The sequence below is a fragment of the Pseudophryne corroboree genome, chromosome 8 (assembly GCF_028390025.1).
Source record: "Pseudophryne corroboree isolate aPseCor3 chromosome 8, aPseCor3.hap2, whole genome shotgun sequence".
NCBI classification, from domain to species: domain Eukaryota; kingdom Metazoa; phylum Chordata; class Amphibia; order Anura; family Myobatrachidae; genus Pseudophryne; species Pseudophryne corroboree.
The window spans coordinates 288,595,096-288,615,499 of NC_086451.1; the positions used below are offsets into that span (position 1 = coordinate 288,595,096).

At 45.9% G+C, this 20,404-nt stretch overlaps 1 protein-coding gene across 2 annotated transcripts in view; it reads left to right on the forward strand.

Moving 5' to 3' along the window:
- Nucleotides 1-20,404, forward strand: part of COL4A5 (collagen type IV alpha 5 chain) — a 364,692-nt gene that overhangs the window by 151,496 nt on the left and 192,792 nt on the right. For both annotated transcript variants that reach the window (XM_063937288.1, XM_063937287.1), the window contains exons 3-8: nt 8,594-8,683; nt 10,180-10,224; nt 11,430-11,474; nt 11,629-11,691; nt 12,484-12,537; nt 14,167-14,193. In XM_063937288.1, the coding sequence (XP_063793358.1) occupies nt 8,594-8,683; nt 10,180-10,224; nt 11,430-11,474; nt 11,629-11,691; nt 12,484-12,537; nt 14,167-14,193 (324 nt within the window). The remainder of the gene's footprint in view (nt 1-8,593; nt 8,684-10,179; nt 10,225-11,429; nt 11,475-11,628; nt 11,692-12,483; nt 12,538-14,166; nt 14,194-20,404) is intronic.

Genomic DNA, 20,404 nt, shown 5'->3' on the forward strand with positions numbered 1-20,404 from the left:
AGTAAGAGGGTGCAGATGTAGGTTAGACACGCCCCTTTGAGATACGTCCTATTTTGAGTTAATAGGATCTTGAAATATTGTATGTTATAGGTTAAGTACATATTTCTCCTATGTATACTGGTCGGAAGCTATTAAGATGATGATGACTGTTGCATCCTTGAGAGTTTTACGGGTAGGGTTTTAGTGTTGACCGCACAGATCTCAAAATAGATCCAGATCGTATTGAGAGTTGTATCAGATACACTTTATGATCCAAATTCCGACCTTTGCAGGTAGCTAAATGCTCATCTGCTTGGCAGGTAGGTGGTGCACCCTGAGAGTGAAATCAAATGTACAAAAAATACCCAAAGAAAGGTAATGGACTCTCCTATGGTGGGGCACTCAAAAGTGTAATCAAAATGTTCCCATATTTAATTGGACAGAGGTAAAACGTAACTTTTAAAATAAATCAATATAAAATGGAGTATCAAAACTCCTATCACTAAAAGACAAAATATTGACACGCTAAACACAAATAAAAGACAACATGGTTAAAAAGGTACAGGCTTATACTGTATATTCTCCTCTGGGCCTTTGCCCAAGTCATAGGTGTATAAGGCAATCATTTTAATCAAAGTGAATGAGACAGACAAGGCCCTGCTGCGTATTTCAGGGTTCTGCTGCCCCGCATGTGCTACCGCATTGGATACGGGGTGAGAGACCCTTACTCACGCCAGCCAATAGAAATACAGATAGTACCAGGGTATCTGTGGTGTGTTTTCTTTGTTTCTGCTTTTGGCTGATGAGTGAGGTCAGCGCAGCCAATGAGAGAGCTACTAACACTCCACAACTCTGGGATTGAAGGTAGAGGAAAAATACCTGGTGAAGAATTGAGTCTGAGATAATCGTATAATAATATTGATGCTTATAAAGAATTGTTTATCTCCTGCAAAATATGTTTAGGTAAAAAATCACAAACAGTAACTTTGGAGCCCGTGTTACATTTTGTTAGGCAGAAAACATAATTGCTGCAGTTGCTGCAACACTGATGATTAGCTCCTATTTTTGCCAATGCAGAAATCAATTAAGCACGGCTAGAGAAATTGACCTGAGTCACAAAGTACAGAAAAACAAGAGCACAAATTGCTATAGACACATGTTTCATTAAACACTACCACCTGTTGTTATGGGATGCGGTCAAGATGCCGCCGGCCGGAATCCCGGCGGTCGAAATACCGACGCCGGAATCCCGACCGCCACAATCCCGACCGCCACAATCCCGACATATTCTCCCTCCGTGGGTGTCCACGACACCCATAGAGGGAGAATATAATAGTGTGACGAACGTAGCGAGGCACCGTGCCCGCAGCGTGGCGAGCGAAGCGAGCCCGCAAGGGGCTGCGTTCCGCTCGCCACCCCTGTCGGGATTGTGTGGTCGGGATTCCGGCGTCGGTATTTCGACCGCCGGGATTCCGATCGGCGGCATTTAGTACTGATCCCGTTGTTATCAGGGTCACTCTACCCTCAATTCTACTTGTGGCCTGTATAATTAGTCTCGCATACAGCCATTTAAGTATACCTGTGACTGGAGTAGCATGTTAAATAATAAGATTTTAAACCTACCGGTAAATCTTTTTCTCCTAGTCCGTAGAGGATGCTGGGGACTCCGTAAGGACCATGGGGTATAGACGGGCTCCGCAGGAGACATGGGCACTATAAAGAACTTTAGAATGGGTGTGCACTGGCTCCTCCCTCTATGCCCCTCCTCCAGACCTCAGTTAGAGAAACTGTGCCCAGAGGAGATGGACAATACGAGGAAAGGATTTTGTTAATCCAAGGGCAAAATTCATACCAGCCCACACCATTCACACCGTATAACCTGGAATATACGCAACCAGTTAACAGTATGAACAAAACAGTATCAGCTAAAGACTGATCTCAACTGTAACATAACCCTTATGTAAGCAACAACTATATACAAGCCTTGCACTGGGACGGGCGCCCAGCATCCTCTACGGACTAGGAGAAAAAGATTTACCGGTAGGTTTAAAATCTTATTTTCTCTTACGTCCTAGAGGATGCTGGGGACTCCGTTAGGACCATGGGGTTTATACCAAAGCTCCAGACCGGGCGGGAGAGTGCGGACGACTCTGCAGCACCGACTGAGCAAACGCAAGGTCCTCATCAGCCAGGGTAGCAAACTTATAAAACTTAGCAAACGTGTTTGAACCCGACCAGGTAGCTGGTCGGCAAAGCTGTAAAGCCGAGACGCCTCGGGTAGCCACCCAAGAAGAGCCCACCTTCCTAGTGGAATGGGCCTTTACCGAATTTGGTAACGGCAATCCTGCCGTACAATGAGCCTGCTGAATCGTGTTACAGATCCAGCGAGCAATAGTCTGCTTAGGAGCAGGAGCGCCAACTTTGTTAGCTGCATACAGGATAAACAGTGGTTCTGTCTACCTAACCCGAGCCGTCCTGGCTACATAGATTTTTAAGGCCCTGACTACATCCAGAAACGTGGAGTCCTCCAAGTCATCCGTAGCCACAGGCACCACAATAGGTTGGTTCATATGAAATGAAGAAACCACCTTAGGCAAAAATTGAGGACGAGTCCTCAACTCAGCCCTATCCACATGGAAAATCAAATAGGGGCTCTTGTGAGACAAGGCCGCCAATGCAGACACACTTGCCTTGCAGATGCTAAGGCCAACAACATGACCACCTTCCAAGTGAGAAATTTTAATTCAAACGTCCGAAGCGGTTCAAACCAGTGAGATTTTAGGAACCGTAATACCACGTTAAGGTCCCATGGTGCCACTGGGGGCACAAAAGGAGGCTGGATGTGCAGCACTCCCTTTACAAAAGTCTGGACTTCCGGGAGAGAAGCCAATTCCTTGTGAAAGAAAATAGACAGGGCCGAAATCTGTACCTTAATAGAGCCTAATTTTAGGCCCATATCCACTCCAGTCTATAGAAAGTGGAGAAAACGGCCCAGATGGAAATCTTCCGTAGGAGCCTTCCTGGCTTCACACCAAGAAGATACATACTTCCTTCAGATATGGTGATAATGTTTTGCCGTCACCTCCTTCCTAGCCTTAATCAGAGTAGGGATGACTTCCTCTGGAATACCTTTCCCAGCTAGGATTCGGCGTTCAACCGTAACCACGGTAAGTCTTGGAACACGCAGGGCCCCTGTTGCAACAGGTCCTCCCTGAGAGGAAGAGGCCACGGATCTTCTGTGAGCATCTCCTGAAGATCTGAATACCAGGCCCTTCGAGGCCAATCTGGAACAATGAGTATGGTTTTCACTCTTTGTTGTCTTATGATTCTCAACATTTTTGAGATGAGAGGAAGAGGGGGGAATACATAGACCGACTGAAACACCCATGGTGTCACCAGGGCGTCCACCGCTACTGCCTGAGGGTCCCTTGACCTGGCACAATACCTCCGAAGCTTCTTGTTGAGGTGGGACGCCTTCATGTCTATGTGAGGAATCCCACAAAGACTTGTTATCTCTGTAAAAACTTCTTGATGAAGTCCCCAGTCTCCTGGATGGAGATCGTGTTTGCTGAGGAAGTCTGCTTCCCAGTTGTCCACTCATGGAATGAAGACCGTTGACAGAGCGCTTACGTGATTGTCCGCCCAGCGTAGAATCCTGGTGGCTTCCGCCATTGCCACTCTGCTCCTTGTCCCGCCTTGGCGGTTTACATGAGCCACGGCTGTGACGTCCGATTGAATCAGAACCGGTAGGTCGCAAAGAAGATCCTCCGCTTGTCTTAGGCCGTTGTATATGGCCCTCAACTTCAGTACATTGATGTGTAGACAAGACTCCTGGCTTGACCATAGCCCTTGAAAATTTCTTCCTTGTGTGACTGCTCCCCATCCTCGGAGGCTCGCGTCCGTGGGCACCAGAACCCAGTCTTGAATGCCGAACCTGCGACCCTCTAGAAGGTGAGCACTCTGCAGCTACCACAGGAGAGACACCCTGGCCCTGGGGGACAGGCTTATCTTCTGATGTATTTGTAGATGGGACCCGGACCACTTGTCCAGGAGGTCCCACTGAAAAGTCCTTGCATGAAAACTGCCGAAGGGGATGGCCTCGTAGGCTGCCACCATTTTCCCCAGAACACGAGTGCATTGATGAATAGACACTCTTTATGGTTTTAGCAGGTCTCTGACCATGTTCTGGAGGTCCCGGGCTTTTTCTATCGGGAGAAAAACCCTCTTCTGATCCTTGTCTGGAATCATGCCTAGGAATGATAGTCGAATCGTTGGAATCAATTGTGACTTTGGCAGATTGAGAATCCAACCGTGTTGTTGCAGCACTCTCAGGGAGAGCGACATGCTCCTCTGCAATTGATCTCTCGATCTTGCTTTTATCAGGAGATCGTCCAAGTACGGGATAATTGTGACTCCCTGCCTGCGCAGGGGCACCGTCATCTCCGCCATCACCTTGGTGAAAATCCTCGGGGCCGTGGAAAGCCCAAACGGCAACGTCTGAAACTGGTAATGAGAGTCCTGTACAGCGAATCTCAGGTACGCCTGATGAGGAGGATATATGGGAACATGAAGGTATGCATCCTTTATGTCGAGTGACACCATAAAATCCCCCCCTTCCAGACTGGAGATCATAGCCCGGAGCGATTCCAATCCACTTGAATTTGAACTTTTTCAAGTGCAGGTTTAGGGATTTTAGATTTAAAATGGGTCTGACCGAACCATCCGGCTTCGGGACCACGAACAGGGTTGAATAGTAACCTTTTCCCTGTTGGACTAGGGGAACCCTGCCCACCACTTGCTGTTGACACAGCTTTTGAATTGCAGCTAACACTACTTCCCTCTCTGGGAGAGAAGCTGGCAAGGCCGACTTGAAAAATCGGTGAGGGGGCACCTCTTCGAATTCCAGTTTGTAACCCTGGGATACAATATCCATCGCCCAAGGATCCACGTCTGACAGAACCCAGACCTGGCTGAAGAGTCGAAGACGTGCCCCCATTGGCGCGGACTCCCTCAATGGAGCCCCAGCATCATGCGGTGGATTTAGTAGAAGCCGGGGAGGACTTCTGCTCCTGGGAACTAGCCGGAGCAGGTGTTCTCTTCCCTTTACCCTTACCTCTTGCGAGGAAAGATGAGCCCCGACCTCTTCTGGACTTATGCGACCGAAAGGACTGTATCTGATATTGTGGAGTTTTCTTTTGCTGAGGGGGATCAAGCGAAAAAGGTTGATTTACCCGCGGTAGCTGTGGCAACCAGGTCCGCGAGACCTTCCCCAAATAAAACTTCACCTTTGTATGGCAAAACCTCCATATGCTTCTTTGAGTCGGCATCAGCCGTCCATTGGCGGGTCCACAGGGCTCGCCTAGCAGAAATCGCCATGGCGTTGGCTCTCGAACCTAGCAGCCCAATGTCTTTTTGAGCGTCCCTCATATATAAGACTGCGTCTTTAATGTGACCTAAGGTCAATAAAATGGTATCCCTGTCTAGGGTATCAAGGTCAGCTGACAAGGTATCTATCCAAGCTGCAACTGCACTACATACCCATGCCGATGCAATAGCCGGTCTGAGTAAAGCACCCGTATGCGCATAAATAGATTTTAAAGTAGTTTCCTGTCTGCGATCAGCAGGATTCTTGAGGGCTGCCGTGTCCGGAGACGGTAGCGCCACCTTCTTGGACAGGCGCATTAAAGCCTTGTCCACCCTGGGTGAGGATTCCCAACGTACCCTGTCCTGTGCAGGGAAAGGATATGCCATAAGAATCCTCTTGGGAATCTGCAGTTTTTTTGTCTGGAGTTTCCCAAGCTTTTTCAAATAACTCGTTCAGCTCATGAGATGGGGGAAAGGTTACCTCAGGTTTCTTTTCCTTATACATGCGCACCCTCGTGTCGGGGACCGAGGGGTCACCTGTGATATGCAAAACATCTTTTATTGCCATAATCATATAATGAATACTTTTGGCCACCCTTGGGTGTAACCTCGCATCATCGTAGTCAACACTGGAGTCAGAATCTGTGTTGCTATTTGGGATAGGGGACGTTTTTTCAGACCCAGAAGGGCCCTGTGACCTTGTCGAAGCCGTGGATTGACTCCTTGTTTTTCCCTGGACTCTGCTTTGTCCAATCTCTTATATAATAAGGTCACATTCGCATTTAAAACATTCCACATGTCCATCCAATCATGAGTCTGCGTTGCCGACGGAGACACCACAATCATCTGCTCCACCTCCTCCTTAGCTGAGCCTTCCGCATCAGACATGCCGACACACTCGTACCGACACCCCCACACACACAGGGATATAGTTATAAGGAGACAGTTCCCCAATAAGGCCCTTTGGAGAGACAGAGAGAGAGTATGCCAGCACACACCCAGCGCCAACTGACACTGGAAACAATCTCCCAGATAATAGCGCTTTTATATTAATTTACTGTGTAATACACTCACTGTGCCTTACAAGTGCCCACCCTCCTCTTTTCAGCCCTGTGTCACCGTGTTCAGTAGGGGAGAGACCGGGGAGCCAGCTTCTCTGCAGATCTCTGTGGAGAAAATGGCGCTGGTTAGTGCTGAGGGACCAAGCTCCGCCCCCTCCAGCGGCGGGCTTCGGTCCCGCTCAAAGTATCACAAACTGGCGGGGGATTTAAAGAATTACTGCCTCCGCAGCCTCTAATCTCATAATGCCAGATTTAGAGGTGTTTATTGCTGCCGAGGGCGCCCCCCCTGCGCCCTGCACCCATCAGTGCCCGCTATTGTGTGTAGTGTGTGTGAGCAATGGTGCGCAGCGTTACCGCTGCGCGCTTACCTCAGGAAGATCTGAAGTCTTCTGCCGCCTGTGAAGTCTTCTTTTCTTCTTATACTCACCCGGCTTCTATCTTCCGGCTCTGCAAGGAGGATGGCGGCGCGGCTCTGGGACGAACAGCGAGGGGAGATCTGCGTTCCGACTCCCTCTGGAGCTAATGGTGTCCAGTAGCCTAAGAAGCAGAGCCTATCACTTAAGTAGGTCTGCTTCTCTCTCCTCAGTCCCACGATGCAGGGAGCCTGTTGCCAGCAGTGCTCCCTGAAAATAAAAAACCTAACAAAATTATTTTTCAGAGAAACTCAGGAGAGCTCCCCTGTAATGCACCCAATCTCCTCTGGGCACAGGATCTAACTGAGGTCTGGAGGAGGGGCATAGAGGGAGGAGCCAGTGCACACCCATTCTAAAGTTCTTTATAGTGCCCATGTCTCCTGCGGAGCCCGTCTATACCCCATGGTCCTTACGGAGTCTCCAGCATCCTCTAGGACGTAAGAGAAATATAAAATAAATGCCGGTGGCAAACAGCCTTTGGCAATAACAGCTTTAGGACATATGGTAATCATGAAAGCTGGTATTATACGACCTGTACCATGGGCGACCTGCCGTGTGCAATCAGCGGGATGCACATAAGGTTCCTTCCTAACGTACGTTTCGCTGGGATGGCTTGCTCACAGGGGGGAACAGCTCACACTCACCATAGGAGAGTCCATTACCTTTCTTTGGGTATTTTTTGTACATGTTACATCCTTGACCCAGATGTGCCTGTACACTACATTTAAGGTTACATATTTACTAACTTGCTTGCCACTCATGCAGCTCATTTACAAATACATCTTTGCTCACAAGCAAACAAAATATCAGCATTCCTTTTTACATTCACGTACATGAAATTGGGACAAAATAAGCCCAGACCCGTTTTACCTTTTCCAAGCCCCTGATGCCTTTCCTGCCCAAAACACCCACTTTTGGGATGATACTCCACCTACCTTAAAATAAGCTCTGCTCCTATAAGGTCCATCATTTTGGGTTGTCCCTCTGAAATAGGGACAGTTCTGAGATGGAGAGGGTCATCTTTTCGTTCATAACTTATCCAGATCCATTATACTGTAGGTACATTTCTTCATACAGGAGCTGCTGTTTGTCAGATAAACTTACATTCCTTCACTATGAAACAAATAATGCAGTAGGTATTGCCTGTATAATACACACCTTGGCTGTATATTATATCTTACTTTGAACTGTGGACATCACTTTTATAAACATTGTAAAAGCACAAAATGAAAGCTACATGTAATACATTAGGCACACATATTATCTTTAGATGGTCCATACTCCTGAAGACCACCCGTAACTAACATGTTTTAAATTTACACATTGCTTTAATAGCAGCTTCATTGGGTGTTTTTTTTTTTTTTGTGCATTTATTTAATTGTACCCATTTGCAAATGGCAGGAATGTTGGCACCAATGTCCAGGGCCTGTGTCTCAATCAAGATACCCTTTTTTTGCTGCATAATTCCAGCACCAGTACTACTATAGAAATAAGATTCCTCTTTTACTAGTGTCGTCTGTGATATTATACCTGTGTGTGTGAGTAGATACAAGTGTATGAGCTTGGATGTGGTGCCAAGCAAACCGTCCAACATCCCTGTAACATGCATGGACTGATAGGCCAGATAACTTGTTTTATACATGTGGTTTCAGTACAGGGATAATTATTTATTACACAAGGACAGCACTGATCCCTGTCGTAGTGTTACACACCTCCGACTTTTGGATTATGCAGAACATATTTTGGCCATTAATAAATCATTCTTGTTTCTTTTAGGGTGAAAGGGGTCTTCCTGGATTAGAAGGACAGATTGGTTTACCTGGATTCCCAGGACCTGAAGGACCTCCTGGGCCTCGAGGTTCTAAGGTAACAAAACAATAATTTTATTTACTTGTACACGTGGGAGTGAGTCACGTCAAATTACTATTTTTAGTCACTATTTGATGCTTAAAGTGAGCAACAAATTTTTAATATAAAAAAAATTGTGAGTTTAACTGCTGCTTTATATCCTGTCAATAACGTTTAAACACTAAAATTGCTATTAGCTGATAACAATTGCGGCTGTATTCTGTAGTTGAACATGGGCTGCAATAAGTGTTCAAGCCACTAGATGCCAGTAAAGTCATTTTCAGAAGCCACTCTAGAGCTTATTAGCAAAAAAACATCAGCCCTGACTAAATAGTAATGTGTGAATTCTGCAGTCCTAGCTGGGTCATTCATAAGCAGAATATGATCTTATTGTTGTTTAGATATCAATGATATATTATGTATTGCTGTGTCTGCTTTAAAGCATCTTCTGAATCACCGTCAGTGTAGACCAGCAAGGTAGAATGTTGTTCAACTTGACACCTTATTTTATGTTTAGCATCAATTAAATTATCATTGGGCAAAAAAGTGAATGTTTTGCAATACTAGCAATATGTTCTTGTCATTACTAAATAAGTGTGACACCTCATCCTAAAAAATTCAAAGTATATTGGATTTTTAAATATATCATATACACACATAGCAGGTGGACATTCTGTGGGCCATCCAATATACAGGAGAATACAGCCTATCCATTCACTAGGCATTATAAACATCACTGAGTGAATGCATAGGCTCCATTCTAAGAGAGCAATTAAACAAACAAATAAATAAATAAATAAAGCAATTCATTTTTGGGAATAAGTGGTCAACATAGTGACAGTTTAACTTTCACTCATTTTTTAATTTTAACTGTAGAGCATCCAGATCTGCTAATGAAGACTTATACCCCTTTCACACAGCCATAAATTTCCCGGGTTAAAACACATGAACGCGCATCAACCCGGGAAATTTCTCAGTGTGAAAGGGTACAGGGACAAAAACCCGGGATTTCTGTCCCTGCATTTCAACCCTGAAATCTACCAGGGTTGGTCCCGGGATGTTCCCTGGAACCTGGACAGTGTGAATGGTGCAGGGACATGTCCCACCTTCCCGGGTTGCCTCTGCTGATGCTGATTGGCTATTCAGGGCACTTCCTGGTCTTGTGGTTTTTCTGAGACGCCCATTCTCAGAAAATGCAGGGCCATCCCGGGTTCAGTATGAAAGGTGCAGACCCGGGATGTCTCGGCAAAAAATGCTGGTGTGAAAGGTGCCAACCCGGGAATGTCCCTGCATGAGCCCGTGGCAGAATTCCCAGGTTTTGCCCCTGCATTTCTGGTGTGAAAGGGGTATAATATACGTACAACATTTTATAACATAATCAGAGATGTTTTTCTTTCTTTTTAAAAATGCCTTTAAATATAATTGGTGTTCAGTTGAATCAACAAACTATATTTCATATGACAAATGATATATTTCCAGTAATATTGCACATTCTTTCTCTGTATTTCTCTTAGGGTGATGATGGATCATCAGGACCTGTTGGACCCAAAGGAATAAGAGTATGTAAATTCCCCACTGTGCCACTGGTAGTAGAACAAGATTCATTTGCTGGGGATATTATACAGCCAATGATTTTCTCTTAGGGCTCTTTAATACTGGAAGCACTGCGTATACTGCTCTCCATTGTCCTTTTGGATCAGTAACTCTAAAAATTATATTGGTGATTATTTTTCATCATCACGTTAGATGGGCTGGCAACACCATTAACATGGCTGACAATTCAGGGCCTGTTGATCAGAGATTTGTTGTAAAATATTGTTAAAACAAATACAGCATCTAAAGGTGTGTACACACGTGAGATCCTTGCTATGCCTAATTTTGACCTTGCGATTTCCCCTAAACTCCCCCAGAGCTCAGATAGCACAGATTTTGGCTATCTGTACTTTCGACTATACTTTGTAGTTTGTACTAGATAGTACTCTATATAGTCAAGATTGACTTTCCTGCACAGTCTATCTAGCCTTACGATACTGGTTCAGCAGGAGTGCACATCGGGATCTAATTGGTATTGTAAGCTGCCTAACACCTTGAGATGTGCACTAACTTTCCTTAAGATTTTGACTATATAGTCAAAATCTTACAGATTTATCTCACCGTGTGTACACACCTTTAGATGTTTAATATAAATGTCTTTACTGCTGTCATCTATTTACAGAAAGGACAAGAGATTGTGAGTAATACCCCTTTTCCACTAGCTTTAGAAACACGGGTAAATGCGCGCCCCCGCGCATTTACCCGTGTTTCTAAAGCTAGTGGAAAAGGTGTGTACTGTGTAGTGTGAACGGGAGCCGTGTCGATGCGACACGGCTCCCGTTCATAGTGAATGGAAGGGTGGCGCTGGGAGATCATGTGATCTCCCAGCGCCGCCCCTGCCGCGTCAGCAGCAGCGTCACCAACCCGGCAATATGCCGGGTTGGTGAGCGCCGTGGGAAAGGGGGCTGTAGCACGGGTCGCAGCCGTGTCAGGCTCCTGGCTGCGACCCGTGCTACAGATGGAAAAGGGGTATCACATAGAGCAGATTTATAATATGTCCCCTGATTACAGAATCCTGTCAATGAATGCGATGCAGTAAAAATGCAGTTTTTCCCTTTGTTGATTCTAAAATTAGAAAGTGGGATTGTGTGTTGGATGCAAAATAAAAAGGAGGCAGCAAAAGCATTTTTATTGATTAAGTAAATAACCTGTAAAATCATTCTCTTCCCAGGGACCACCAGGAATTCCAGGATTTCCAGGAGCACCTGGATTGCCTGTAAGTACCGCAGCATGTTTTTTGGTGCAATTCCTACTTATTTTCTGTTTTTCTCTCCAGATTAGCAGAGTACTTGGAGAAAAATTACCCAGCTGCTTGTTCTGTTTATGCAAATACTAATCTTTTAGTTTTACAATTAACATTTCTCTTGCAGGGCCTTCCTGGCCAAGATGGAGCCCCTGGACCTGCTGGTATACCTGGATGCAATGGGACAAAGGTATTTTATTTTATCAAGTGTGTTATTTATTCAGTCCATTGAGATTGCCTTTGAATGCCAACAACTGTGTATTTTTCTGCTAATAATAATAACGTTTCTTGACAGTAGCAAAGATGACAAACAGACATGAGGTTCACTAATATGATGGTGATTCAATTACACACATGGCCACCAGAGAGGCTTCCAGCAGCATAGTAGGATAGTTGTTTTTGATTCCAGCCTGTGGAGATTCGAGCAGAGATCAGCCTACAGTAATTGCACTAGCATAAACTCCCAGTGGCAGCCCGCATGCAATTGAATTGCCCCCTATGACTTTGACCTGGTTTTATTTCTTTAAACATCGCCTTACACTGCATCAGTAAAGAGAAAAAGTGACCCTCTGACTAATAAAGACCTCAAGTTAAGTGAGACTAGGGTTGAATTTTACCATAGGCATGCTATATACATATGGGCGTATACTACAATTCGCCCCAAGCAGCGCATGCCAGGGTCCCTATCCTTAAAGCAATCTGGCTAGTAGTTATCGGATCATGCCACCAGAGCATGTGAGATCCTAATAATGCGGTTGAGTGATGGCAATCACACAAGTAAATTGTGGTCACCTGTTAGCTAGCCTTTCCAGCATAAGTACTTATTGCTTTAGCAAAACAATATACAATGTGCCCTATAGTAGATAGTGTCTATACATTTACCTCTATTCCCTGACTGTAGCAAGACTATGGAGTGATTAAATGTATAAATATTCCATTTGAGCACTAGTCATACAATGTTAATGCTGGTCTGTGATTGTAGGGAGATCGTGGTTTTTCAGGAAGTCCAGGTTTTCCAGGAGGACCAGGTCCACAGGTAAGAGCCTAGTTAAATATTTAATGTATCCGATTGATGGCTATGTCCCACCTATTATGAACGAGATATACTGTATTTCATTTAATTATACACTAATGGTAATTTGTGTATCATTGCAATCTCAACCTGCAGTAGGTACCTTATTATGTTTGATGCCCTTCATTGTAGACTGTAATGCTTCTCTACCACCCTGCTCACCTGTATACTCTCTACATTGAGAGTGCCCCCAACACCATGTCATCTTTCTGATAGAATATATTATGACATAGCTGTAACTAGACATTATGGGGGACATGTACTAAGCAGTGATAAAGTGGAGAAGTCAGCCAGTGGAGAAGATGCCCATGGCAACCAATCAGCATTGATGTAACATTTATAATTTGCATACTATAAACGTATACAGAGCAGCTGATTGGTTGCCATGGGTACATACTCCACTGGCTCACTTCTCCACTTTTGTTGTCACTGCTTAGTACATGTCCCCCTATGCTTCCAACTTTGTGGCAACAGTTTGGGGCAGGCCCTTTTCTATTCCATTATGACTGTGCCCCAGTGCACAAAGCAAGGATTATAAAGACATGGCTTGATGAGTTCGGTGTGGAAGAATTTGACTGGCCCGCTCAGAGCCCTGACCTCAACACCATCGAGCACCTTTGGGATGAACTGGAACGGAGATTGCAAGCCAGGCCTACTCATCCAATATCAGTGCCTGACCTGATAAATGCTCTACAGACAACAATTCCCACAGAAACTATCCAACATCTTGTGGGAAGCCTTTCAAGAAGAGTGGAAGCTGTAATAGCTGTAAAAGGGGGACCAACTCCATATTAAAGTATGTTTTTGAATACAGTGTCATTACAGTCCCTGTTGGTGTAATGGTCAGGCGACCGAATACTTTTGTCCATATAGTGTATCATTTTCAGGAATTTATACATTAATATATTAGCATCACTTGTATAATATATAAATATTACTGAGTATATTGCACAGTGGGTAATATTTTCTATGTGTTCACCCATGCACTCTGTCTGCAAATGCTTGATGCTATTTGATACATGGGGCGGGATGTACTAATGTACATCGCCGCCCATCGCCTCCCTGCGCCACAATGCTGATCGCATATGTACTAACATATGCGATCAGCATTGCGGAGGACAGCTCTTCCGATAAGAGCTGTCCTCCGCGATGCGCAGCGGCAGCCCGACTTCCGGGATTCGGCCCCAGAAGTCAGTCTGCGCATGCGCGGGGTGACGGGGGCGGCCGCAGGGCATGCTGGGAGGGATCCGATCGGATCCCTCACACAGCGCCGCGGAGAGAAGCCCATAGGCTTCTATGGACGTACGCCAGCTAAAGCGTACCCCGACGCGGCGCTGTCCTGTCGGCTGGGGGTTAGTACATCAGGAAAATGCGGTAAACAGGGAATATACCGCATTTTCCGCTTAGTACATCCCGCCCATGGTATTGTAGGCTTGCTTACGTTACAATACAAAACATCTTCATTTTAAAATAAGTAGTTGTTATGTGATTGCTCTTAATTTATGCATTGACTAAAGATATGGAGACCTTAATTTACTGATTTTTTATTTTGTTATGCTTATATTTATACTAATATTTTTATATTGTTTTCAGGGTCCTCCTGGATTGCCAGGTTTAAAGGTAAGTCAGTAAAATCAGATTAATTTTTTTTCCAGGTGCTGAGAAATCAGGTACACTAGATAAACGGGGTACTGTCCCAAGAAGATTTTGGGGGAGATACCAAAGGAAAATACTCCTTTTGGGGGGCACACTTTATATAATATGTATAGAACATGTTAAACTATAACTTTTATTCAAACTTAGGTAAAATATATAAGACTACTCACAATACAACAACAAAGAGAAATATTTTTAGGAAAAATATTTTTTGCTGAGGGGTATGTAATAAACCTCTTTCAAAAGAAAAATAGTAATCTGTAAGGGTGATTCACATTACCGCAAGTGGTAGCTTGTGAATATTTTTACTCTTAATATTGGTCAATCATTAAATGTATCACAGTATTGTGTCAAACATGTGGAGACCAAATTTCATCTTCTCATAAATTGTGGACGAGAAATAACAATTTTTCTCTAACGTCCTAAGTGGATGCTGGGGACTCCGTAAGGACCATGGGGAATAGCGGCTCCGCAGGAGACTGGGCACATCTAAAGAAAGCTTTAGGATTAACTGGTGTGCACTGGCTCCTCCCCCTATGACCCTCCTCCAAGCCTCAGTTAGATTTCTGTGCCCGACGAGAAGGGTGCACACTAGGGGCTCTCCTGAGCTTCTTAGTGAAAGTTTTAGTTTAGGTTTGTTATTTTCAGTGAGACCTGCTGGCAACAGGCTCACTGCATCGAGGGACTAAGGGGAGAAGAAGCGAACTCACCTGCGTGCAGAGTGGATTGGGCTTCTTGGCTACTGGACATTAGCTCCAGAGGGACAATCACAGGTTCAGCCTGGATGGGTCCCGGAGCCGCGCCGCCGGCCCCCTTACAGAGCCAGAAGAGCGAAGAGGTCCGGAAAAATCGGCGGCAGAAGACGTTCCTGTCTTCAATAAGGTAGCGCACAGCACTGCAGCTGTGCGCCATTGCTCTCAGCACACTTCATACTCCGGTCACTGAGGGTGCAGGGCGCTGGGGGGGGCGCCCTGAGACGCAATAAAACACGATAAAAATACCTTACATGGCAAAAAATGCATCACATATAGCTCCTGGGCTATATGGATGCATTTAACCCCTGCCAGAATATACAGAAAAACGGGTGATAAGGCCGCCGAAAAGGGGGCGGAGCCTATCTCCTCAGCACACTGGAGCCATTTTCCCTCACAGCTCAGTTGGAGGGAAGCTCCCTGGCTCTTCCCTGCACTACAGAAAGGGTTAAAAAAAGAGAGGGGGGCACTAATTAGGCGCAGTATTAAAACATACAGCAGCTATAAGGGGAAAAACACTTATATAAGGTTATCCCTGTATATATATATAGCGCTCTGGTGTGTGCTGGCATACTCTCCCTCTGTCTCCCCAAAGGGCTAGTGGGGTCCTGTCCTCTATCAGAGCATTCCCTGTGTGTGTGCTGTGTGTCGGTACGTTTGTGTCGACATGTATGAGGAGAAATGATGTGGAGACGGAGCAGAGTGTCTGTAACAGTGATGTCACCACCTAGGGGGTCGACACCTGAGTGGATGTACTGTTGAAAATTACGTGACAGTGTCAGCTCTATATAAAAAAACAGTGGTTGACATGAGACAGCCGGCTACTCAGCTTGTGCCTGTCGAGACGTCTCATAGGCCGTCAGGGGCTCTAAAGCGCCCGTTACCTCAGATGGCAGATACAGACGCCGACACGGATACTGACTCCTGTGTCGACGGTGAAGAGACAACCGTGATTTCCAGTAGGGCCACACGTTACATGATTGACACAATGGAAAATGTTTTATACATTTCTGATAATACGAGTACCACCAAAAAGGGGTATTATGTTCGGTGAGGGAAAAACTACCTGTAGTTTTCCTGAATCTGAAAAATAAAATGAGGTGTGTGATGATACGTGGGTTTCCCCCCGATAACAATTGATAATTTCTTAAAAAGTATTGGCTGTATACCCTTTCCCGCCAGAGGTTAGGAAACACCCGCTAGGGGGGATAAGGCGCTCACACGCTTGTAAGAACAAGGGCTCTACCTTCTCATGAGATGGCCGCCCTTAAGGATCCTGCTGATAGAAAGCAGGAGGATATCCAAAAATGTATTCACACACATACTGGTGTTATACTGCGACCAGCAATCGCCTCAGCCTGGAGGTGCAGTGCTGGGTTGGCTTGGTCGGATTCCCTGACTGGAAATATTGATATCCTAGATAAGGATAGTATATTATTGCCTATAGAGCATTTAAAAGATGCATTTCTATATATGCATGATGCACAGCGGAATATTTGCCGACTGGCATCAAGTATAAGTGCGTTGTCCAATTCTACCAGTAAAATGGTCAGGTGATGCGGATTCCAAACGACATTTGGAAGTATTGCCTTTAAAAGGGGACATTTGGGGTCGGTCTTTTAGACCTGGTGGCCACGGCAACAACTGGGAAATCCACGTTTGTACCCCAGGTCGCCTCTCAAAATAAGACGCCGTATTATCAGGCGCAGTCCTTTGTTGGCAAGCGGACAAAAGGTTCCTCTTTTCTGCTCGTGACAGAGGGAGAGGAAAAAGGCTGAAGAGATTACCCAGTTCCCAGGAACAGAAATCCTTTCCCGCCTCTGCAAAAGCCCTCAGTATGACGCTAGGGCCTTACAAACTCAGGCACGGTGGGGGCCCGTTCTCAATGAATTTCAGTGCGCAGTGGGCTCACTCGCAAGTAGACCCCTGGATCCTTCAGGTAATATCTCAAGGGTACATATTGAAATTCGAGACGTCTCCCCCTCGCCGTTTCCAAAAGTCGGCTTTACCGACGTCTCCCTCTGACAGGGAGGCAGTTTTGGAAGCCATTCACCCAGCAGGTGATAATCAAGGTACCCCTCCTGCACCAGGGAACGGGTTATTATTCCACACTATTGTGGTACCGAAGCCAGACGGCCCGGTGAAACCGATTCTAAATCTAAAATCTAAAATCTTTGAACACTTACATACAGAGGTTCAAATTCAAGATTGAGTCACTCAGAGCAGTGATTGCGAACCTGGAAGAAGGGGACTACATGATGTCTTGGGACATCAAGGATGCTTACCTTCATGTCAAAGTTTACCCTTCTCACCAAGGGTACCTCAGGTTATGGTACAGAACTGTCACTATCAGTTCAGACGCTGCCGTATGGATGGTCCACGGCACCCCGGGTCTTTACCAAGGTAAGGGCCGAAATGATATCCCTTCGAAGGAAGGGAATTTTAGTTATCCCTTACTTGGATGATTCCCTGATAAGGGTAAGATCCAGGGAACAGTTGGAAGTCGGTGTTGCACTATCTCAGGTAGTGTTGCGGCAGCACGATTGGATTCTCAATATTCCAAAATCGCAGCTGGTTCCGACGACTTGTCTTCTGTTTCCTAGGGATGTTCCTGGACACAGTCCAGGAAAAAGGTGTTTCTCCCGGAAGAGAAAACCAGGGAGTTATCCGAGCTAGTCAGGAACCTCCTAAAACCGAACCAAGTCTCAGTGCATCAATGCACAAGGGTTCTGGGTAAAAATGGTGGCTTCCTACGAAGCAATCCCATTCGTTAGATTCCACGCAAGAACTTTCCAGTGGAACCTACTGGACAAATGGTCCGGGTCGCATTTTCAGATGCATCAGCGGATAACCCTGTCACCAAGGACAAGGGTATCCATCATGTGGTGGTTGCAGAGTGCTCATCTTCTAGAGGGCCGCAGATTCGGCGTTCAGGACTGGGTCCTGGTGACCACGGATGCCAGCCTGCGAGGCTGGGGAGCAGTCACACAGGGAAGGAATATCCAGGGCTTAGGGTCAAGCCTGGATACATCACTTCACATAAATATCCTTAAGCTAAGGGCCATTTACAATGCTCTAAGCTTAGCAAGACCTCTGCTTCAAGGTCAGCCGGTGTTGATCCAGTCGGACAACATCATGGCAGTCACCCACGTAAACAGACAGGGTGGCACAAGAAGCAGGAGGGCAATGGCAGAAGCTGCAGGGATTCTTCGCTGGGCGGAAAATCATGTGATAGCACTGTCAACAGTATTCATTCCGGGAGTGGACAACTGGGAAGCAGACTTCCTCAGCACGACCTCCACCCGGGAGAGTGGGGACTTCACCCAGAAGTCGTCCACATGATTAAAAAACTCGACAGGTATTGCGCCAGGTCAAGAGACCCTCAGGCAATAGTTGTAGACGCTCTGGTAACACCGTGGGTGTACCAGTCAGTGTATGTGTTCCCTCCTCTGCCTCTCATACCCAAGGTACTGAGATTGATAAGATGGAGAGGAGAAAGCACTATATTCGTGGCTCCGGATTGGCCAAGAAGGACTTGGTAACCGGAACTTCAAGAGATGCTCACGGAGGATCCGTGGCCTCTACCTCTAAGAAGGGACCTGCTCCAGCAAGGACCCTGTCTGTTCCAAGACTTACCGCGGCTGCGTTTGACGGCATGGCGGTTGAACGCCGGATCCTGAAGGAAAAAAGGCTTTCCGGATGAAGTCATCCCTATCCTGATCAAAGCCAGGAAGGATGTAACCGCAAAAACATTATCACCGCAATTGGCGAAAATATGTTGCGTGGTGCGAGGCCAGTAAGGCCCGACGGAGGAAATTCAACTGGGTCGATTCCTACATTTCCTGCAAACAGGAGTGTCTATGGGCCTGAAATTGGGGTCCATTAAGGTTCAAATTTGCGGCCCTGTCAATTTTCTTCCAAAAAGAACTAGCTTCAGTTCCTGAAGTTCAGACGTTTGTAAAAGGGGTACTGCATATACAGCCTCCTTTTGTGCCTCCAGTGGCACTTTGGGATCTCAATGTAGTTTTGGGTTCCAAAAGTCACATTGGTTTGAACCACTTAAATCTGTGGAGTTAAAATATCTCACATGGAAAGTGGTCATGCTGTTGGCCCTGGCCTGGGCCAGGCGCGTGTCAGAATTGGCGGCTTTATCCTGAAAAAGCCCTTATCTGATTTTCTATTCGGATAGGGCGGAATTGAGGACTCGTCCTCAGTTTCTCCCCAAGGTGGTTTCAGCGTCTCACCTGAACCAACCTATTGGTGGTGCCTGCGGCTACTAGGGACTTGGAGGCCTCCAAGTTGCTAGACGTTGTCAGTGCCCTGAAAATATATGTTTCCAGGACGGCTGGAGTCAGGAAATCTGACTCGCTGTTTATCTTGTGTGCACCCAACAAGCTGGGTGCTCCTGCTTCTAAGCAGACTATTGCTCGTTGGATTTGTAGTACAATTCAGCTTGCACATTCTGTGGCAGGCCTGCCACAACCAAAAATCTGTAAATGCCCACTCCACAAGGAAGGTGGGCTCATCTTGGGCGGCTGCCCGAGGGGTCTCGGCTTTACAACTTTGCCGAGCAGCTACTTGGTCAGGAGCAAATACGTTTGTAAAATTCTACAAAATTAATATCCTGGCTGAGGAGGACCTGGAGTTCTCTCATTTGGTGCTGCAGAGTCATCCGCACTCTCCCGCCCGTTTGGGAGCTTTGGTATAATCCCCATGGTCCTTACGGAGTCCCCAGCATCCACTTAGGACGTTCGAGAAAATAAGAATTTACTTACCGATAATTCTATTTCTCATAGTCCGTAGTGGATGCTGGGCGCCCATCCCAAGTGCGGATTGTCTGCAATACTAGTACATAGTTATTGTTACAAAAATCGGGTTATTATTGTTGTGAGCCATCTTTCAGAGGCTCCTCTGTTATCATACTGTTAACTGGGTTCAGATCACAAGTTGTACGGTGTGATTGGTGTGGCTGGTATGAGTCTTACCCGGGATTCAAAATCTTTCCTTATTGTGTACGCTCGTCCGGGCACAGTATCCTAACTGAGGCTTGGAGGAGGGTCATAGGGGGAGGAGCCAGTGCACACCAGTTAATCCTAAAGCTTTCTTTAGATGTGCCCAGTCTCCTGCGGAGCCGCTATTCCCCATGGTCCTTACGGAGTCCCCAGCATCCACTACGGACTATGAGAAATAGAATTATCGGTAAGTAAATTCTTATTATTATGGTGTCTGTATAAGCCGGAGATATTTATGTCTAGTGGTACCTTTAAAAGAAGCTGAAAAACATTTCCCAGTTCTCACAAATGATGCATTTCAGAATATACTGTATACAACTTACTGACACATTTAGTATTAATGTTCAGAGAGAAAACCCGGATTAATATATCAGTATACAGTATTCATAACATGGATCAGAAAAGCATATA